This window comes from Hemiscyllium ocellatum, chromosome 6 (genome assembly GCF_020745735.1).
Source record: "Hemiscyllium ocellatum isolate sHemOce1 chromosome 6, sHemOce1.pat.X.cur, whole genome shotgun sequence".
Classification (NCBI taxonomy): domain Eukaryota; kingdom Metazoa; phylum Chordata; class Chondrichthyes; order Orectolobiformes; family Hemiscylliidae; genus Hemiscyllium; species Hemiscyllium ocellatum.
Genome location: NC_083406.1, coordinates 122810600 through 122831697, shown reverse-complemented (window position 1 = coordinate 122831697; position 21098 = coordinate 122810600). Strand labels below are relative to the sequence as shown.

The following is a 21098-nucleotide window of genomic DNA, read 5'->3' as shown; positions in this document are numbered from 1 at the left end:
AAAAGAAAATGCAACAGGTACATTTATTTTATTAAGTGGAGACAACATTTAAGATTACATTGTGCATTCAGATGGACTGCACGAGAGAGACAGACAGTCTAAACAACTCGTATAAAAAAATTAATATTTTTAAAGCCTGTTTTAGAGAGAGCAAACAGAATATCATTTCAGACAGTCAGTGACAGAAATCACAATAAACCCAGTTTGCAAACAGGTCAGTCAGATAATGGGACCACTAGGTAATTCTTTGTTGACCACCTACCCCCATTCCATACACCCCAAAATACTAAATACCCAGCGGATCACTACCTGAACCTGACAGATCTGCAAACCTGTACAAGTGCTTCGTAGTTCCTGGTTGTGCTGCCTGGTGTTGATATACAGGAGGCACTGGGAAGCAATGAAATTTAAACTGGGAAAAAATTCTCAATCTCTGGATCAACAGCAGCAAGGGAGACAAAAGGGCAGATGTGTGCTTGGTGTGAAATCCTTCAGTGCTGCCCACCTACAATCCCTCCTTCACCCATACAGTGCATACTGCCATCAAGCTATCATTCCATGGGTGCTCTTACAGAGGGCGTGGACAAAGCTTGCTGAAAGCTAGTTGTGATCAGGGAGTCGACCAGCTGGAGGTATCAGTTTATACACTTTTATTTTTGGAAGCCCATTTCCGTGGTGACCATGGGTGCTGGAATTCTAGGAGTCACCGGCATCGGTCCCCATGGAACCCATTACAAGGGCAGATCCACTTTGCAAATCTTGGTGGCTTCAACTTCAATGCAATGCATGACTCGCCTCACCTTTCACCACAGTGCTCACGATCATCAGTACACACTTGCATACATGCAAACACATGGACACAACTCTAAACTTTCTCTCCAACCTCTCTCCAAAACAATTGGACTTATCAAAAGTTTCTCACACAAACACAATCTCTGCTTCTCCGGTACTGACAGATCTGGTCAGATTGTTAAGAGTTCTGTTTATTGATAATAGGATTTAAAATGTTTCCCAGACTGGCATCAGGCATTATAAAAAAAATTAAATAAATTTTGCTCTGAACCAACTAGGATTTCATTACCAGCTCAGTGCCCTGTAGTGAGGGTGACTGAAATTAGCTGTGTCTTTTGAATCCAATATTCAACTTCATAAAACCTACAATAGCTTAAAACAGGCTTATCATAATAAACACGCAATCACTGATTAATAATGACTACATATACATAACCTAGCATTGCAGTATACAGGAGCCAAGGGCTGTACAAGTCTAGATCCAAGACCGGAAAGGATACGTCTGTGACACTGCTAGGATTAATTTAGTGTTCTACAGACAGTGGCCCTGGGAGAGCTGGGCCTCTCCAACAGTGGAAGGCAGGCAGACAATACAGAGGGGAAAAAAAAAGAGAGAAAATGACCTGCAAACAGCAAGTTCCAGCTTGTATAGAGGGGCTGAAAGGAAATCAACAGATAATATATTTATTCCCTCAAACTCACTAATTAATAAGTGGAGTAGATGACTGGGATACCTTTGAGTAAAATTAACGAGTGGTAGTGTGAGGGAGTCAAAGGATTTAATCCAGCTCCCAAGACAAAAGCTGGCACTTGTGACACTTTCATTCTGAACAGGATTTAGTGGGGAGGGAAGGGAAAGAGGCAGGCGGTCGGGGGGGTGGGGACGGTGGGAGGAAGAGACTGCAGACCCCTGCAAGGTTTTCCGTCTATTTTCTTCTCCACATTTTCTTCTATTGCGACCTCCTCATTAAGACGTTCTCTATTGTGCTGTACTTGTTACAAACACTGCACACACTAACATTAGGAGTTGAAATCAATATCACTAATAACAATGCCAGCCTAGTCTCCAGGAAACTGTTTAGTTATTTCCTTCCTAATGTCACTTGCAGTAGAGTGGCAGCTGAAAATGAAAGCAGAGGGACATTATAGTGAGAGAGAACAAGATGATAAAATAGCCAGAAAAGACTTAGGGAAGTCAGCAATTAATACCACCCTTCAGACATTCTCAATTGACAGACAGTCACTCACTCTCATTCCTTCTTTTAGACAGGTTACTAGGTCAGGTTTTCATAATCCTTGTCTCCTGTATAATCATAACGCTCAACAGCTACAATCTAACTAGCTACAGGGATGCTCAAAGATGAAGCCATACAGTGGGAGTGTCAAGTATCAGACCCGATGAGAGAGTAGGGGCTGCAACGTATTTGGACTTCCACCAATTCAGACAGGTTCAAAAAGTGCTCTGGGGAAGGTAGGGGTGAATGATGGGGTACAGGAATAAAGTCCACCAGAGGTTGGGTAAACTCAGTCTCCAACTCCACCCCACCCTGCTGAGGGTGTTGGGACTCAACCTGGAAGCATTTCTTTATAAAATTATGTGCACAAACCTGCTTTCTACAAGACTGAGGGGTGACATGGGCTACCACTGTATGGCTTTATCGAAGGAGAAAACTGCTTCAAAAGCACTAATTGGAAAATTTACAACAGGCAAGGCTTGCAAAAGGACATAAGAAATATAGTTTGATAGAAAGTTCAGCTGCAATCCTAATACTCGAGTAACCGGTATGAGCATTCAAAACTAAGAGGCAGGAGTGAATAGTTAACTCACCCTCCTGCAACTACTGTACTCTATGCTGACTGGTGTGGAGTCTGACTTCGTTAATCACTCTTAAGGCAAATTGTTTTGTTAAAAAAAATAAAAGAGTAAGCCAGCAGTTTGTCTGGTCATTCTCCGGGCAGAATGGGTCTTCACAAACATCCAGTCCTGGGCAGGTTAGGCTTCTGCTCAGGGATCTCACCAAACACCCACCTAACAACACTCACATCTTCATGTTCTTGGATGCTTTGCGTCTGCCAACATCCTGAAACAGAAAGGGAAATTAATGAATAAATGGTGGGGATAGGGAAAAGCAAACACAATTAAGGAGTAGATTTACCCAAGTTTAGATGCTGGACTCTGTTAGGTCCACGCTCCCACCCACACCCTGACCCTCCCCGCATCTTCCCCTGCCACTGCAAGAATTGCAAAACCTGCGCCCACACCTCACCTCTGTCCAAGGCCTCAAAAGGAGCCTTCCACATTCAGAGTTTTACCTGCACTTCCACACGTGTCATTTACTGTATCCGTTGGCCCCAATGCGGTCTCCTCTACATTGGGGAGACAGGACGCCTATTTGCAGAATGCTTCAGAGAACATCCCCGGGATACCTGCACCAACCAAACTCTCCATCCCTTGGCTGAACACTTCAACTCCCCCTCCCACTCTGCTTAAGATATGCAGGTCCTGGGCCTCTTTCATCACCACACCCTAATCACCCGACCCCTGAAAGAAGAATGTCTCATCTTCTGCCAGGGGACCCTCCAACCACATGGCATCAATGTGGATCTCATCAGTTTCATTTCCCCTCTCCCCACCTTATCCCAGATCCAGGCTCCCAAATGGCACTGCCCTCATGACCTGCCCATCTTTCTTACCACCCTCCTCGCCTACCAATCACCATTACCTCCACCTCCATCTACCTATCGCACTCTCAGCCACCTTCTCCCAGGCCCAGCCCCACCCCTACCTATTTATCTTGGCTCACAAGCCTCATTCCTGATGAAGAGCCTTTGCCTGAAACATCGATTCGCCTGCTCCTTAGATGCTCCTGACCTGCTACAGTTTTTTTAGCACTACACTCTTTACTTAGTTTTAGGCTATTCACATCAAACCAAGCAATGACTATCACCAACAAGAGAGTATCTACGAATGCCTCCTGTCATTCAATGGCATCATTATCATCACTGAATCTCCTGTTGTCAACATTCAGGGGGTATCATTGACCAGAAACGGAGATGCACTTGTCATATAAATACCACGGCTACAAGATCAGGTCAAAGGCTAGAAACTAGTCCTAAAGAACTCAACAGCTCTTCTCCTTTGAGCCTCTGTCTTTTTAATCATCCACTTACCTTTTTAGAATTTGATCTTGGAGATTTCTTGGGCGATTTCTTTGGGGTTTTCTTAGGAGTCGCCCTTTTATTGATGCCTCTTAGCAGGGTGTTGCCTAACTTCCGAGGCGTGTTCAAGACGGTGTAAGATATCGATTTTCGTCTATCAGTCTGGAAGGAATGCGCAAGAAAAGATAACAGGTGAAGCGAAGGGAAACGGACACTTATGAACATAAACTCTCCATGTGACAGCCACCAATGGGAAAGAACAAGAAATGTCAGCTCTAACAGTGCAAAGTAAGGACAGTTTTAGTTCAGCACACAGGTAAAGGAATTGATATCACGACATGTATTATGAAGAGTATAGCTGGATTTCACTGACACAGAATGGTTGAAGCACTGAAGAAGGCTATTCAGCCCATTGTGACTGTGTTGGCTCTCCAAAGGAGCAGTGCACTTCATGGCACTCCTTGCCTTCCGCTACCTACATATTCCTTTTCAGATCATCCATTTCTTTTACATGTCTCGATTTTATCAGACTTTCCCAAACACTCAGGCAATGCATTCCAGATCCTCACTACCTGCTGCAGAAATAGGTCTCTCCTGGTATCTCCATTTGACAGCATCTTCCAAACCAACGACCACTTCTATCTGGAAGGACAGGGGCAACAGACACATAGGAAACTCCCAACCCCACTGCAATTTCTCCTCCAAACCACTGATCATCCTGACTTGGAACTAAATCGCTGTTCCTTCACTGTCACTGGGTAAAAATCCTGGAACAGCACTGTAGGAGTATCTACACCAAATGGACTTCAAGGTGGCAGCTCTCCACCACCTTCACCAGGGAATCTGAGCAATGGCAATAAATGCTGATTTTAGCCAATGATCCCATAAAGTTAGAAAAACTTTAAATCTGGGACTTTTGGTTCTCAATTCTTCTACTAATGGACCAGTTTCTCTCTACCTACTCTACCATCAGGAGTTTGAATATCTCTTTTCAAATCTCGCCAGCTTTTTTTTTGCCAAAGAGAAAAGCCCCAACTTCGCCTATTTACATAACTGAAATGCACCAAACTCAAGGAACAAGCTCAGTTACCAAAAGAGGGAAGAGAATTCCAACAGTACCCAATTGTTATTCTCACACATGGCGCAGTGACCAACAGTAATAAATGACACCTAACAAAGTCTGGAACATTAACGTCTTTTGATCACATTGTTATAATTTGTTAATGACATTACATTTAAGAGAGAGGTGGTGAACATTAATGGTCTTCAAATGCATACAAAGAGTAAGGACACCAGCCTGCTGGGATGAGAAATGCAAGGCTAAGCAAGTTAATAAACTCTCTGCAGCACTGCTGCCTCACAATGCCAGAGACCCGGGTTCAATTTCCACCTCGGACAACTGTCTGTGTGGAGTTTGCACATTCTCCCAGCGTCTGCGTGGCTTTCCTCTGGGTGCTCCGGTTTCCTCCCACAGTCCAAAGATGTGCAGGCTAGGTAAATTGGCCATGCTAAATTGCCCGTAGTGTTAGGTGGATTAGTCAGCAATAAATGTAGGGAGGTGATTGCTCTTCGGAGGGTTAATGTGGACTTGTTGGGCCAAAGGGCCTGTTTCCACACTGTAGGGAATCTAATCTAATCTAAATGGCAAGTTGTGTTGGCCTCCATCTCATCCCTGACTTGGAATCTATTAGCATGTTATGGGTAAAACTTTTCAGTAATGTTTTATGGGAAGAAAAGCTGCTGTCTGTACCCAGTATGTATCTAAACAGGACTTCAGATCCACACCAACATGGCTCATTCGGACCAGCCCTGGAGCTGCTGGGGAGCTGACCTTGCGATGGCAGATCTGTCTGCTTTCAAATCAAGATTGACTCAATGGCAAATTAGCTTCACTACACACTGATCTCAACGTGGCATCTTGTATTAATGTGCACGTTTCACATTATAATCTGGAGAATTTGACATCAAATTTGGAAGAACCATGCTCTGAGACAGGAGGCAGTCACAATGCAGATCTGAATACCACAAAGGGGAATATGGGAAACAGATGGAAATATCTTACATCATGTTGTGTCTTTGTCCCTATTTTGACAAAATATATAAAGTTTTGAGAATACAGAATGGCCTGCAATACTTTTCACAACCTCAGACACCCTAAAGCTTAACAGCCAGTGATGTATTTTTGAAGTACATTGCGGGAATATCTAATTTAATGATTCATATAATTTTGGTCTACAACTTTTTGATTAGGAATTGACATTTTAAAATATAAAATGAATGAAAATACCTGACTTGAGAATCTGGTCATCAAAACTACAGTGATGGAAAATGAAAGGGCAGCCTTTGGATTGAAACGGTCTGTTTCCGTGCTGTATAACTATGACTGTGTTTATTTAATAAAGGTCAGAGTTGGAAAGGGAAGCCAGAAGAATAAGATTACCTGCCTGAGCGTTTCGTGGAGATGGGATGTCTACAGCTGTCTTATTAAGGGATTCAAGTTATTCACATGGTTTCTCAGAGCAAAGGCAAATCTTGAGAATTAGGATTTAGGAACACCAGTTGGTCATTTAGCTCCTAAAACGGGTTTTGCCATTCAATAAAATCACGGTTAATCTGGTTGTCCTTTCAACTGCACTTTCTCTCTGTCCATCACAAACCTGGGATTCTCTTGTTCATTCAATCTGTAACTCAACCATGAATAAACTCAATAAGTCAATCTCCACTGTTTTCTGTGGAAGAAAAATTTCAGATTATTGACCCTCAGAAAAAAATTCCTCAACTCCACTTTAAAAGCAAGACTCTTTTAACTGGTTTTAATAGTTTAGATGCCTATCTGGGACACCTCAGATGTGTCATATAGCCATGAAGATAGTGTGTTAGGAACTTTTATTGTTTTATTTTGGACTTCTTGTCGTGAATTTTTATGGAAGTGGGCAGTCAGCCTGGGAGCAGCTCTGAGATAGCAAGAATCTGTCAGGAACTGTAGAAGTCGCTGGGAAACCAGGAGCCAAAGGGAATCAGGACTGGAAGTGTTTCTGATATGGAGTCACTAAACAAGAAAGCAATGATGAAGATTGCTTCAGCTAGCAGTCTACAATTGTGAGGTGTTGAAAGAAAATTTCAAAGACTGTTGCTAGTGGGTGAACTTAAGAAATTTCATATCTCAGAGAATAATGGAAACATCAAGAAGATTTAAACTGAATTCCTGAGAACTGTGACATACCTTGTTTTGTTGACAGGAAAGGTCAACTACCCTCAAGGTCCTGTTAAGAACAGGGGAAATCTTGGACGAAAATAAAAGTAGAGCAGGAAGTATACTTCAAACCTGAAAATCTCAATGGGACAAGTGCTTATGAAATGTAGCACTACGACTAGTAAGTTAGTAGAAACAGTGAAAGCTTTCTTTTAAATTTTAAAATACCAAAATTTTGGTGCAGTTCTCTCAGTTAATACCAAGTTGATCACAGAAGATCACATTTTGTTGAAAAGTTACTTGTCTCCACTGAGACTGTAACTGTAGTCACTATTGAAACACAGGAACCGCTGTAGCCAATTTCTGCAAAGCAAATTCCTACAAGCAGGAATGAGTAACAACCAGGTTACATTTGGTTAAAAGTTAGTCAAAACATCAGAGTAGTTTTATTTTGTCTGATCCAATGTTGTGCTGTAAAGATTAAGAAACACACCTGGTTCTTGGCCTTATTTGGAGTCGGACGCTTGGCCTGACTGTCAAACAGGGAGTGGACACGTTTCTCCTTTTCCTTTGGGGTCAAGGGGCGAGGAAAGCAGCTCAGTTGCTTCTTGGCCTGCAAAGGAGGAAAGAAATTGAAGTTCAAAATATTTAGAAAGCAGTCTATAGTAACAAATTCATGCTGCCTACAACCATCATACATGTAAGCAGCCTTAACGTTCAGATTCCATTCCGTTCTCAGAATTATGCAACTTGCAGTATGGGAACAGGCCATTCAGCCCAAATATGTTACGCTTATGTGCCACATAAATTTTCTCCCACCCCACCCCTATTCGTTTCACGTATCAGCATAGTTTTCTATCTCCTTCTCTATCATGCATTTATTTCACTTCCCCTTAAATGCTTTGCACTTTAATTACTTCCTGTTGTAGGAGAATATAGAAGTAGGGTTTGCTGTTTAAAAGTAAGTGGTCACCCCTTTATAAAGAGTGGTTTGTGTGTGGAAGAACTTCCTGAGAAAACGGTGGATGCAGGTACAATTACAATGTTTAAAAGGCATGAATAAGAAAGGACTGGAGGGATATGGGCCAGGAGCAGGCAGGTGGTGCTGGTTTCATTTGGGATTATGTTCAGCATGGACTGGTTAGACTGAAGAGTTTGTTTCCGTGCTATATGACTCGATAATGAGACTTTTATCTCCCCCCAAAAGTGTCTCAAGAATATTTTGAGGCACAACTGCCTCTTGATAAAGGGTTTAAAGGTGATTTGGAGCAGGAAGGAACATGAAATTACGGTTGCAATCAAATGAGTTCTGATCTTCTTGAATGATGTATCAGGTTCGAGGGGTCAAATGGCCTCCTAATTCATATCTTCACCACTTTAAAGATGCTCTCCTGAATTTCCCATTGTGTTTTATATGATCTTTTATGTGACCCCAAGTTTAATGCAACCCCATCTCCAGAGCCCCTCAAAAGTATAAAAAAAAGTGTCTGTCCTAGCAACAAGGGGCCAACAGATTGGAGGGGTCTCTCTTTCTGAGCACATCAATTGCCAAGTTTCCTACAACAAACTGCACACATGAAAAAAGCCTCGATAAGTGTAATCTGCTTCCTTTCCAAACATGTACAGCAGAAAAACAGCCCATTCAGTCCAACAAATCTGTGATAGTGTTTATGCTCCACAAGGGCCTTTGCTCAGGGAAGTGCATGGGCTAATGCTTGTGGTCTCTTCAATCCCCACTTACCTCTGGGGTACCTGATCCCTGGTGTGACTCCTCTGACAGCCGTTTGCGCTGGCGCGTGGTGACACCTTTCCAGTTGGACCCCTGAGAGTCAGTGGAAAGCCTCTTCAGACGGCTGGTGCTCATCTCCTTTATCTGCTGAGGCAGCAGGGTGGCCCTTCGGAGAGTTTCCTGTGGGTCTCCGAGTCTCAGCTCATCCTCAGTGATCATCGATTCATTGGTAGCAGTCTTGTAGGGGGAGCAGACAATGAAATTTAAAATAAGATAAAAATAATTAAATCCTTTTTACAAGCCTTTGCAGTGGAGTTATGTCAATAAGTATTTTAGAGCTGCCTTTTGGGATCACCTCTCTAAACAGCTTGAAGAGTTTGCAGTTCTATGTCGTGAGTACTTTAAAGGTAGAATGACAGAAGGTTAAAATCACACAACAATTCTTTATTCTTTCATAGAAAAGCCAGCCTTTCTCCCCATCCCCAATTGTTCTTGAATTGAATGGCTTGCTTGACAGTTAAGAGTCACCCACATTGCTGTGGACCTGGAGTCACGTGTAGCTCTGACCATGTAAAGTAGGCAGATTTCCTTCCCTAAAGAGAACAGAAAATGCTGGGGGATAAAATCTCAGAAGGGTGGGGCAGGATCCTTGTTGAGAAAGAGAGTCAATGTTTCAGCTTACCAAGGCCAAAAAGTGTGGTGATGAGGTAAGAAAAGAAACAAACAAAGCAATTAGAATTGCTGAGCAGACTGAAAGGAAAGAAGAAAACAAGCAAACAAAGAATGAGATAAGCAGATAAAGAGAAAACAAATTGGAACGGAGTTTGAAATCAATGTTTCATGTGAAAGGCTAGTGTTTGCTTGAAAGATGAAGTGTCATTCCTCAATCTTACAGTGAATAGCATGGCAGGCCAAGGACAGAGATGTCAGCATTACAACAAAGTAAAGAATCAGTCAGGCCACCAGAAGCTGGGTGTCTCAACTGTGGACTGAATGGAGGTGTTCTGCAAAGTCATCACCCAATCTCTGTTTGGTTGCCCCATTACAAAGGCGACCATAACGTGATTAGCAAATACAGTAGACTAGATTGAAAGTAGTACATTTATATTGCTACTTCACCTGGATGGGATGTTTGGAACTTGGACATGAGGGAGAGAGGAGGTAGAAGGGCAGGTGTGATATCTGCTGCATTTGAATTAGGCTGTGCCTCTGAATTAACTGCCCAGTCACATACACCACTGCCTCCCATGTTCACTCTGGGCAATTAAAATTCAATTAATTAAGACATCTGAAAACAACACATTAATTCTATAATTATCAAGTATAACTAAAATTTCTGTAGAGCTCCAGCACTTGTGGAAACCCATTATCCTTAATGTGGTGTAACCAATGCAGTTTTCAGCCATGTCACTGTAGTTCACACTTAACTAGCTTTTTATTAGATGAATCAGCCATTCTGTTCTATCTAAAGAACAACAGGAAACAAAGGTTGGGCAATAAATGCTGGCCTTACTAGCAGCTCTTTTCCTCAGTACTTTCTTTCTCCTGCATTTCTTAATCCAGATCAGGGCATTACAATTTGGAGTGATTATAAAGTAATCTTGAGATGGTGAGCTGCAAGAGGCGCACACACACACACACACACACACACACACACTTAAAAGAAACAGAACAGCATTTATTGTTATTATTGTTCACTCCTAATTGCGCTAAGCTACTTCAATTAGGTCAAGCAAGGACTTTATATATTTGAACAATGCCATTTGATGCGGATACCACATTCATTTTTGCTGATATTCTCCCCGGGGGGAGGCTATTCAGTCCCTTAAAGCCCATGCCACTATTTAAACAGGAACTGGCTGATTCATATTTCTACTCCAACAATCCTGAGGTAGTTACACTACTCCCTAGTCTTTGCAAGTGGTTGGGATACAACTCCTGATCTCTGATTTCCAGATGACTTCAATGAGCAAGGGGACTTGTTCTGGATTTGTCAGCTGGATAGGGCTTCATTGGGGAATTCCAGGCATGGCGAGGAAGTCATGTCTTCCCAGATTGAACAAATCTGGATAGTCACTAGCCAAATCAACCCACCCTAACTCCAGAAAGAGAATAGTCACCTCAAAGTACAACTGAATAAGGTTTCCAAGATGTTGAGGAGATCTGATCAAGGAGCAAGAAAGAAAAATTACTTCTGCTGACCAGTCAGTCAATTACTTGAGGTGATGGATTATTAGGAAAGGAGGGGATTCAAGACATTTTGTTGTCAGCATATGGAACACTTAACCTGAAATGCTGGTGGCCAGCTGAAATTTAAGGAGACGGGTAGACAGGTTGGATGGGAAGGAACTGAAGGGTTATGCACCAAAAACTGGGCATGCTGGTTTCAAACACAGCTGTTCTTTCAGGGAAATACAAGCTCACTGGGATGAATGGCCTTACAGGCAACAGGTTACGGTGGTTTGACAGGATGGACAGAGGAAAATTATTTCAATGAAGTAAATCAGCTTTCTTACGTTGGACTCCAAGGGATAGGAGGTCTTCAGATGTGGGGGACATACCCCGTTCCGTCGCTGCAGTTCGGCAATCCTATTCCAGTCTTCCAGCTGATCAGGTTCATCCTGGCAACTTCCTGGGTACAAACTGCTTGAACCTGATCAAGGGGAAATGGGAGAAAAAGCAAACGTAAAAAATCCCAACCAGACCTTGCCTGGATTGTGGAGATAAATAATCTAATCTGCACATACAAAACCACAAGTGGATCCTGAATGAAGATTTGCTGATGTAGCTGCATTAATGATCCCTGAAATTGAACAGCCACATGTTTTTGTCAGAGGGGAGGATGGTGAACAGGACTGACATGAGCAGTTGTCCAGAAGAAAACATCAGAAAGAGATCCCTTGGGCTGTTTAACACCATTTTATTAGATCATGACTGATCTATACCCTAAAGCTCTTCTTCTGCTTTTGTTTCAGATACTCCATCCGAGAAGTATCATTTTGATCCATTTTGAAAGGGAGAACATGGACAGACAATACAAAGTAGGGAATACAGTACTTAAAAATGTACAAGAGCAGAGGAACCTGGGTATGTGTATGCATAAAATATTGAAGGCAGCAGGACAGGTGGAGAGACCAGTTAGGAAAGCATACAGTACTCTGACTCATACATAGGGGCACAGTGTGAAAGACACTAAAGCTGAATTATACAAGGCAATCGTTAGTCCTCAGCTGGGATAGTTACTGGACATGACACTGGCGGATTGATGTGAATGCATTAGAGAGGATGCAAAGAGATTTACAAAAAAGTTTCAGAGGTAGAAACTGCAGTTATGAGAGTGGATTGGAGAGGATAAGATCATTCTCCTCGAAGGAAGGCGGCTGAGGGGAGACCCGAGTTTTCAAAATATTTTCAAATTTTCAAAATTGAAGCAGGTGAACCTATTCTAGCTAGTAAAAGGATCAAGAATAAGACAGTACAGATTTAAAGTGATTTGCAAATGCATCAAGTGTGGAAGAGAAAAAGAAACACACCGAATGGTTCACATTTGGAATGCACCACCTGGAAGTGAAGTGGGGACTAAGCAATTGAAACATTCAAAAGGGTAATGCTTTTATTCAAATAATCGTCCAATGTTCAAGGGTAGAAGGAAAGACTAGCACTAAGTCGTAATTATGTTAGACAGCCAGCACAGACAAGTGAGCAGAACAATATCCTTCTGTGATTCTAGTCCACCAAAAATATATTTGTTTTAAAACTAAAACTGTTCAATCAACTTCCAATCTATTTATTTGCTAAAATCCAAATATCAAATTAAGGGAACATCATGTAAAGTACAGGTGTGTATTGCCTGTAAAATGATTTCTTTTGATAATTCAGGATACAAGGGTCTGTGCGATTGTAGTGTCTCAAGGTGCTGTAATAATGTATCTCTCTCCTTTTCTTTTGTCTGTTCTGACCTACAATTAAACAGATACCAACCCTGCAGCAGCCACTAGCAAATTTGCACATTCATTAAGTCTATTTGGCCTACTGTGTCAATGCTTGCTCTGAACTAACTACCAAATTAACCCATCAAACCTCCTCTCAACTCACTAAAATTTCTCATCGCTGGAAGAAGTTTCTCCCCATTCTTGGGAGCTTACTGCCAGTGCATCCACAATCTCTGTAGCTACTTCTTTTACAATCCTAGAATGCAACCCATAAATTCCAGTGGACTTAGTATTTAGCTTCACGAGTTTCACTAATACTTTTTTTCCCTCCAGTAATATTTCTTCTATTTATTTCCCCTCCTGCTTTTGCTCCTGAAATATTTAGTTGTTTTGGAATGCTGTTAATGTCTTCTACTATGAAAACGGATGCAAAGCATATTCAATTCCTTTATTATGTTTTCCTATTAATACGGCTCCAGCCTCGATTGCCAAGGGTCCAATGGTTTCTTTTCCTTTTCATATGTTTAGAAAATATTTTACTTTATGACATTACTTGCTAGTTTACAATGAAAATTCCTTTTTTTTTGATTATCTTTTGTTTTTAACACTTTCCCAATCCTCTGGTTTACCATTCACCTTTGGTATATTTTCTTTCAATCTGATAGAGTCCTTAATTTCCCCAGTTAAGCACTGTTAGCTTATCCCCCTCATAGAATCCTTCTTCCTCAATGGGATATACTTTTGCTGTAAGCCATGATTTTCTTAAATCCAAGATTCTGCATTTAGATATCCCTTTGTATCTAAGATGGCATCACAAGTCATGACTTTTAATTTTTCACTGCACTCATAAGTACATGTGACAATGAACCTAATTCAATTTAATCAATTCAATTCAAATGAATGGCTGTTCATCATTTTTTTTTCTCCTTTCCCAGTCCACTCCAGTCAACTCTGCCCTAATTCCTTTGTAAGCACAACTTATACAAATCTAGCACAGTTGTTTCCAACCCAAGTTTCCCTGGCTGAATGCTAAGTTTTAACATGTTAAAGCCATTGTTCCTGAGAAATATTTTACTCAGAGATAATTTATTAAACCTATCACATTATACATCATCAGATCCAATAAAGCCTGATCCCTGATTGGATCCACAACATACTGTTCTCAAAAACAGTCCTGAATACACTATGAATTCTCTTTTATGGTTACCTCAGTCAATTTGACTTTCCCAAATTTACATGAAGAGTAAAGCCACCCATTACTGCCTATTTTACATGCCCTCATTATCTCCTGATTTATTCTCAGTCCCGTCATATGTTAGGAGTCTACAGACTACCCCCATCAGTGTTGTGTTCTCCTTGATATTTCTTACTTCCAACAATATGGATTCTACATCTTCCAGTCGAAAATCCTGTTTTGCTAATGTGCTTATTCCATCTGGCATTTAAAGTCACTCTACCACTATTTCCTTTGTGTTTCCTTTTGAACAGTCACGTACACCTGAATATTTAGTTCCCAGCTTTGATATCTCTTTGTGACAATGTCTCAGGAATGTTATAAAATCAGCACAATGAGAGACCAGTGGTATGTTAATTCAGTTATTTTGGTGAAATTCTTTTGCTTTGTAAGCCTCCTCTACTCAATTTAAAACCGTTGTTATTCTAGTTGCTAGGTAGATAGTTCCAGTATGGTTCAAGAGAAGCCTGTCCCGGCGGAACAGCTCCCTTCTACCCCAGCACGGGGGTCAGTGCCTCATGAATTTAAATCTATTCCTCCTACATCAATTGAGCCATGCAGTTAACGCCTTGATTTTATTTATCCAATGTCAATTGGCTCTGGCTCGGGTAGCAAACCTGAGATTATTGGCTTAGTTGTTCAGTTTTATAATATAGCTCCCAGGTAGTCAAATTCTTTCATCATTTATAGTCCCTACAATGTCATCTGTTCCATTTGGGCATGAGAACAACTGGATCCCTTTGCTCCCCTCAAGTTTCTCAACAGCTCTGAGATTAAGCTCTTGACGCTTGCACTGGGCAGGGTGCAGAACCTTCAGGACTTCCACTCATGGCTGCAGAGAACGGTAACCAGCCCCTACAACTGCTACATCTGTTTCCTCCCTCTATTTGAATAGCTACCTGTATCACAGTGTTGTGGTTAGTTTAATCATTCTCCCTGCAGGCCCCATTCCCACTCTCTCAGCTTGGAAGAGTCTTTTAACTGCTGGACATTGGGGGCCTGATTCCTCTAATGCTCCTGGATCCCATAATGACCTAACCGGTAAACCGTCTCCTAGCTTTATCACTGACCAAACTTGAAGCATTTAATTGAAGGAGTGTAACTGCCTCCAAGAGAAAAATGCCCTTTCTAGTCTCATAGTAAACAACATGTGCCCCTTCCTTTTCCCCAACAACCTACCTGAGGCAACACTGCCGAATGCGGACAGCCTGGTAGACCTCCTGGTTGATGGCCGGTAGCCTGGCAGATTCATTAGGGTAGCGGCTCCCAGGTCCTCTGCATTGCTGCTGCTGTCCAGCGAGTCCTGTGACATGGAGCGATCAATGATGGGAAGAGAGATGGTGGAGGTGGGCCGATTCCTCCGACCTCCCCTGGAAGGCCGACCCAAGAGGTTAGGTTGAGAAGTGGATGACTGGGTGCCCAGGACTGAAGTGCTGGCTCCCTCTTGGTCAACTGTCTCCTTCTGTAAGGAAGGCAAGAGAAATGTACCCAGCAGAAAGATTAACAAAGGAGAACTGTCACCAAGGTAAACAGCTACCAATACACTGTACAATATTAAAAAAAAGTACTTGCTTTTTGAAAAATAAAATATCTTTTCATAAAAACATACAGGTGTAGACCATTCAGCCCAATAAGTCTGTTCCATCATTCAATAATCTGGTTATGTTCTGAACTCCTGTTCCTGTCAGTCTGTCTCCTCATACCTGGCTCAGCAACCCAAAACACTAATTGTACCAATTAGTTGATTAAGAATATATGATTTGCTGATGGTCAATTTGAGTTCTGCCAAGGCCACTTAGATGCTGAGCTCATTACAACCTTAGCTCAAAGCTGGACAACAAAAGATGAATTCCACAGGCAAGTGAGAGCAACTGCCCTAGATATCAGGTTGACATTTAGTGTAGCATCAAGGAATCTGAACATCTTGTGTGTTGTTGGAACTGCACCTCCAGACAAGTGGAGAGTATTCCATCACACTCCTGTCTTGCAAACAGGCTTTGGCGATTCAGGGATGAGTTACTTGCTGCAGGATTCTTAAACTTTGACCTGCTCTTTTAAGTATATATGGTTTTATCTTTTATATGGCTAAGAAAAGTACATGATTATATCTGGAATGAAACATTCCCTTACATAACCACCACACTCACAATAAAAGGGGCTCCTTTGCATACCTTTGTCATGAGGATGTTGATGACCTGAGTTGTGCGTCTCCGCCCAGAGCGGGTTTTCTTGCCAGAGTCCAGACTCAGGTCACCGAGAGAGCTGAGGCTGATGTCCAGTTTGGACTGGTTATGGCTGGGCAGTGGGGTGAAGTACAGAGACTCCAGTGACTCTTGGCTGCCACGCTGTTTCTGTGCAGCACGAGATCCTGCTCTCTTTTGAGCTGCGACAGGAGTCTTGTAAGCCTGCTTCCCTCTCCTGGGGTATAAAGAGAAAATGTTACAAATGGGGTTATTTGTTCAGGGCAAAGAGAACATATTGGAAATACAGGTCAGCAGACTGTGAAAGAAAGAACAGGCCAGTGACAGAGCCAGAACAAGTGCATGCATAAGCTATGTCCATACCTGACAAATTCTAACCTAGTTGTGAAACTGAGAACTCGCATCAATTCTCGCCATCTAAACTTTGAAAGTGGAGACCCTGTATTTATTCTATTCCAGCCCATCTCAAAGCATATGTTATAATGGATTGCAAAGAATTCCATCGATTTTTCTGCTGCTTAGGTACAGATAAAACACCTTTAAAGGCCACAAAGTCTAAATGGTATTATTAGCAGAGTCAGGATTATTAAAGGATAACTGCTTGCATAGGTTTTTGACTGCTTGTAACTCAGAAGATTAGCGAAACATGTAATACCGTACCTAATTTTTTTTTGTTGAGATTGCTTCCCAATGGTAACCTATAAGAGCTTTGGTGTTACAACTTGCACATGGACAATTCACACTATGGCAAAAGTGAGGACTGCAGATGCTGGAGATCAGAGTCAAGATTAGAGTGGTGCTGGAAAAGCACAGCAGGTCAGGCAGCATCTGAGGAGCTGCTGTGTTTTTCCAGCACCACCCTAATCTTGACAATTCACACCATGTAGTTCTGGCTCCTGACACTTCAGGTGTGGGTTAGAAATCAGGTATTAAATGAGCCTCAGTTTAACTCACAAAAGAACGGCCATGGTGATGAAAATTTAGCCTTTAATGTCTTAAACTAGTTCAAGAAAGATTAAAAAATAAGAGATAACAATATTTGTTTTGGTAGTCAGAATAATTTCCTCGATGTAAGCATGGTCAACTATGGCTCTCAGCAAACAACAGCCTCAACACAGGTTCAGGAAGACACGTGTTCAATTGAAACTCCAGAGACTCAAGCACATAACCCTAAGCTGCCCTGCAAGGGAGTAATGAGGGGATGCTGCACTGATGGAAGTGCTTTCAGAGGCAACATTAAATCAAAACCCAAAAGAGATGGTGAAAGGAGATGAATGTGAAAGTACTTTACCTGCCCCCAGTATTCTCCCATGTCATCGTTGTCTCCTCCAAGTCACTCAGCTCGATGCTGTCCTTGCTGAAATCAGCTTCTGATTCTTCAGTCTGCGATGACCCTCTGCGGGTGTCAACACGTGACTTCACAGATCCAGTGGTCTGACCTGACTTGAGTTCCCTTAACTGCCGGTCAGTGAAGTCCACCTACCAAGCAGGCACAGTAACAATATTGCAGAGACGCAGGGGCAAGAAAGTATTTCAGTCATATGCAGGAAGTGGACTCTATAAAAGTAACTACAAAGGCATAAAAAGTAACTACAACCGAAGCCTGTACACTGCTCAACTGTCTTTTTTAAAAGTAAAGATCTGCTTCTGTCTTGGAGCCCAAATATTCTCTTTTTCCAAAAGGAAGTAGCCCATTCAGCCCATCTTGCCTTTCTCTGATGTTCTGTTAAATCATAACTGAGATGCATCTTAAATCTATTTGGCTCCAATTCTCTAGATACCCCATACCTAACATTAATCAAGAGATTAAGAGTAGGAGGTGCTGCAGAAACCCAGCAAATCTGGCAGCTTCTCTGGAGGGAGAAATAGAGCGAACGTTTCAATTCCAATTTGGACTTGAAACATTAACTCTATTTCTCGGTCCACAAATGCTGCCATACCTGTTGAGTTTCTCCAGCATTTAGTCAAAGAGTCATAGAGACGTACAGCATAGAAACAGACCCTTCGGTCCAACTCATCCATGTCGACCAGATATCCCAACCTAATCTAGCCCCACTTGTCAGCACCCAGCCCATATCCCTCCTTTATTATGGATTTCTAGCAACTACAATACTTTGCTTTTCTCTGCGTTTATTCATCTGGCTTGGCTCCAAAACCCTTTATCCTCATGGTGGCTGGAGGAAAAAACCACAAATTTGAAATCAACTGAAGTAGCACCCATGGCTTACTGTGGGAAACATTCTACACACCCACCATCATTACCTCTTTTCAGAGAAATAGTATTTCCTAACTTCTCTTCTGAATGGCCCAGTCTGACCACTTTTTCCACAGTGCCAACCAAAAAGTGAGGTTTTGATTGGGCCTCGGTCAGTTCATTTTGATAGCATAAAAATTGTCAACCATGGGCGGCGTGGTGGCACAGTGGTCAGCACTGCTGCCTCACGCGCCAGAGACCCGGGTTCAATTCCCGCCTCAGGCAACCGTGTGTGGAGTTTGCACATTCTCCTGTGTCTGCGTAGGTTTCCTCCGGGTGCCCCAGTTTCCTCCCACAGTCCAAAGATGTGCAGGTCAGGTGAATGGGCCATGCTAAATAGCCCATAGTGTTAAGTGAAGGGGTAAATGCAGGGGAATGGGTCTGGGTGGGTTGCTCATCGGAGGGTCGATGTGGACTTGCTGAGTCGAAGGGCATATTCCCACACTAAGTAATCTAATCTAATCTATCCGGGAAATACAAGCCTAAATCATAATCTCTCCTGACAATTTAGCCCTTGGAGTCCTGGTAACAGACTAGAAGAATCAAGAACTGCAGGTACTGGAAACAAAACACAAACTGCTGGTAAAACTCATCAAATCTGGCAGAAAGCAGAATCAACATTTCAGGTTCTTTCATTAGAAGAGTCTACAGAATGTGCACTGCTCTCTTAAAAAGGTCAATGTATAATTTTCTAATGAACACAGACTACAATAGTCATCAGTATGCCTGACATGGTCTGATGAAGGGATCGTACAGTTGAAGCAATGTTCCTCCCCTTTATACTCCAACCCTTCAGGATGGTCAAGGCTGACATTTCATGAGCTTCTTTAATTAAATTTGATATCCAATGTCAATATTTTAATGATTGCAGCACAAAGCCTGAATCTCTCCGGACTGTTAAATTGCTAACCTGTGCAGAGAGAGTCTTGTTCTTCTGGTTAGCTTCCTTCAACTCCTTTGCCGACTGCTGGAGCTCCTGGCGCAGCTGCTCAGACTCCGTGCGCAGGTCCACGCATTCTTGCTTCACTGTGGTCAGCTGTTGTTCTAGGGCAGAGACGTCCTTCCTGCTGGCCTCCAACTTCTGTGTCAGTTCAAGGTTCAGCACTTTTTTGCTGTCGTAATGAGTCTTTGCTTTATCCAGCTGTTTTGGCGGGTTTGGGTTGGAAACACAAAAGGAGCATGGTGAAGCATATCAAGTAGAAAAATAAACCGCACTCGTGTCCTATTCAGTCCCCGAGCTCACTAACCGACATTGGCTACATTACTTCACTATTCTTGTTTACGATCTTAAATCTATCCACAGATTCAGGCTTCCCTATTTCTCCACCCTCCTACCGTTACACAATCTTTTAAGATATCTATATCCTTTCATTTTAGACTTTAAATGCTGCTTGTGGCCTGCCTTCAACTGTCAAAGCCTCATGATCTAGAATTCTCTATCAAAACATAACTTGTCTCTCCTCCTTTAAGACCTTCTATAATACTTACTTAGCCAAGCTCTAATTAGGTTCTTAACATTTCCCCATTATGTAGCTTCATATTCAAATTTTGCTTTGGAATCATTGCTATGAAGCTCACTTACTATATCAATGGCACAATATAAAGGCAAGCTGCGATGGCTATGCCTTCACAACCTACTCCCTTATGGGACAGTGAATCACATCAGAACATTAGATAGTGCACCTGCTACATAAATGGAAGAGAGAGAAAAAGAATATGTTTCCATGACAATACACATCCACAGCTAAATAATAAGTGGACAACCTGGGCCTTGACGTGCTGCACAACCTCCTCCTTCTTCTCGAGCTGTGCATTGAGTTCCTCCACCTGCTGCTCCAGTTTCCCCTGCGCATCGCTATCACGTGCCTACAGTTGCAGAACAAAGTTTGTGGTTAGACAAAGTTAAAGTGGAAAGTCTAAAAACAGTTTCAAAATGGAAGCAATCTGGAATAGAGAGGAAAATCACTAGGTCATGCACAAACGTAGGAAGCCATTTAACTCAATCCCAAACAAATTCCACAGCTCCACCCTCTCCCCATGACCCTGTATCATTCCTAAACTAATCCCACTAACCCCAGTCGTGGCATAGCATAGTGTATGTCACTGGACTATTAATTCAAAACCCCAGCCTACTGTTTTGGAGAAGGTGAAACGTGAATAAATTGGAATAAAAAGTTAAATGGGATGGGGTGGGGGAAGGCAGACACTAGCTGTCCACCCCCTCACCCCTTCCCATTTATCTCTTCATCTCGGAGGCTCCCAGCCTCATTCCTGTTAAAGGGCTTCTGCCCAAAACATCGATTCTCCTGCTCCTCGGATGCTGCCTGATCTGCTGTGCTTTTCCAGCACCACACACTCAACTCTAATCTCCAGCATCTGCAGTACATTCATCTGGAATAAAAAGGTACCCTGATGGTGACCATGTAACGATTGTTAATTGTGGTAAAAACCTCTCTGATTCACTAATGCCCTTTAGGGAAGGAAATATGCTAACCTTTCCTTGTCTGGTCTACATCTGACTACAAACTCTCAGCATCTAATTGACTCTTAACTGCCCTATGGGCAATAAGAGCTAGCCGAGCCACCCACATTTCATGAAAATTT

General features: G+C 42.3%; 1 protein-coding gene across 6 annotated transcripts in view; it reads right to left on the bottom strand.

Moving 5' to 3' along the window:
- Positions 1 to 9: 9 nt before the first annotated feature.
- The window catches only part of numa1 (nuclear mitotic apparatus protein 1), a 121384-nt gene continuing 100295 nt past the window's right edge, over positions 10 to 21098 (bottom strand). For all 6 annotated transcript variants that reach the window (XM_060826361.1, XM_060826360.1, XM_060826363.1 and 3 more), the window contains 10 exons: positions 20259 to 20360; positions 19405 to 19635; positions 17532 to 17719; positions 16211 to 16457; positions 15219 to 15501; positions 11390 to 11526; positions 8886 to 9110; positions 7638 to 7757; positions 3964 to 4113; positions 10 to 2873 (listed from right to left, as the gene is read on the bottom strand). In XM_060826361.1, the coding sequence (XP_060682344.1) occupies positions 2832 to 2873; positions 3964 to 4113; positions 7638 to 7757; positions 8886 to 9110; positions 11390 to 11526; positions 15219 to 15501; positions 16211 to 16457; positions 17532 to 17719; positions 19405 to 19635; positions 20259 to 20360 (1725 nt within the window). In that variant the 3' untranslated portion in view covers positions 10 to 2831. The remainder of the gene's footprint in view (positions 2874 to 3963; positions 4114 to 7637; positions 7758 to 8885; positions 9111 to 11389; positions 11527 to 15218; positions 15502 to 16210; positions 16458 to 17531; positions 17720 to 19404; positions 19636 to 20258; positions 20361 to 21098) is intronic.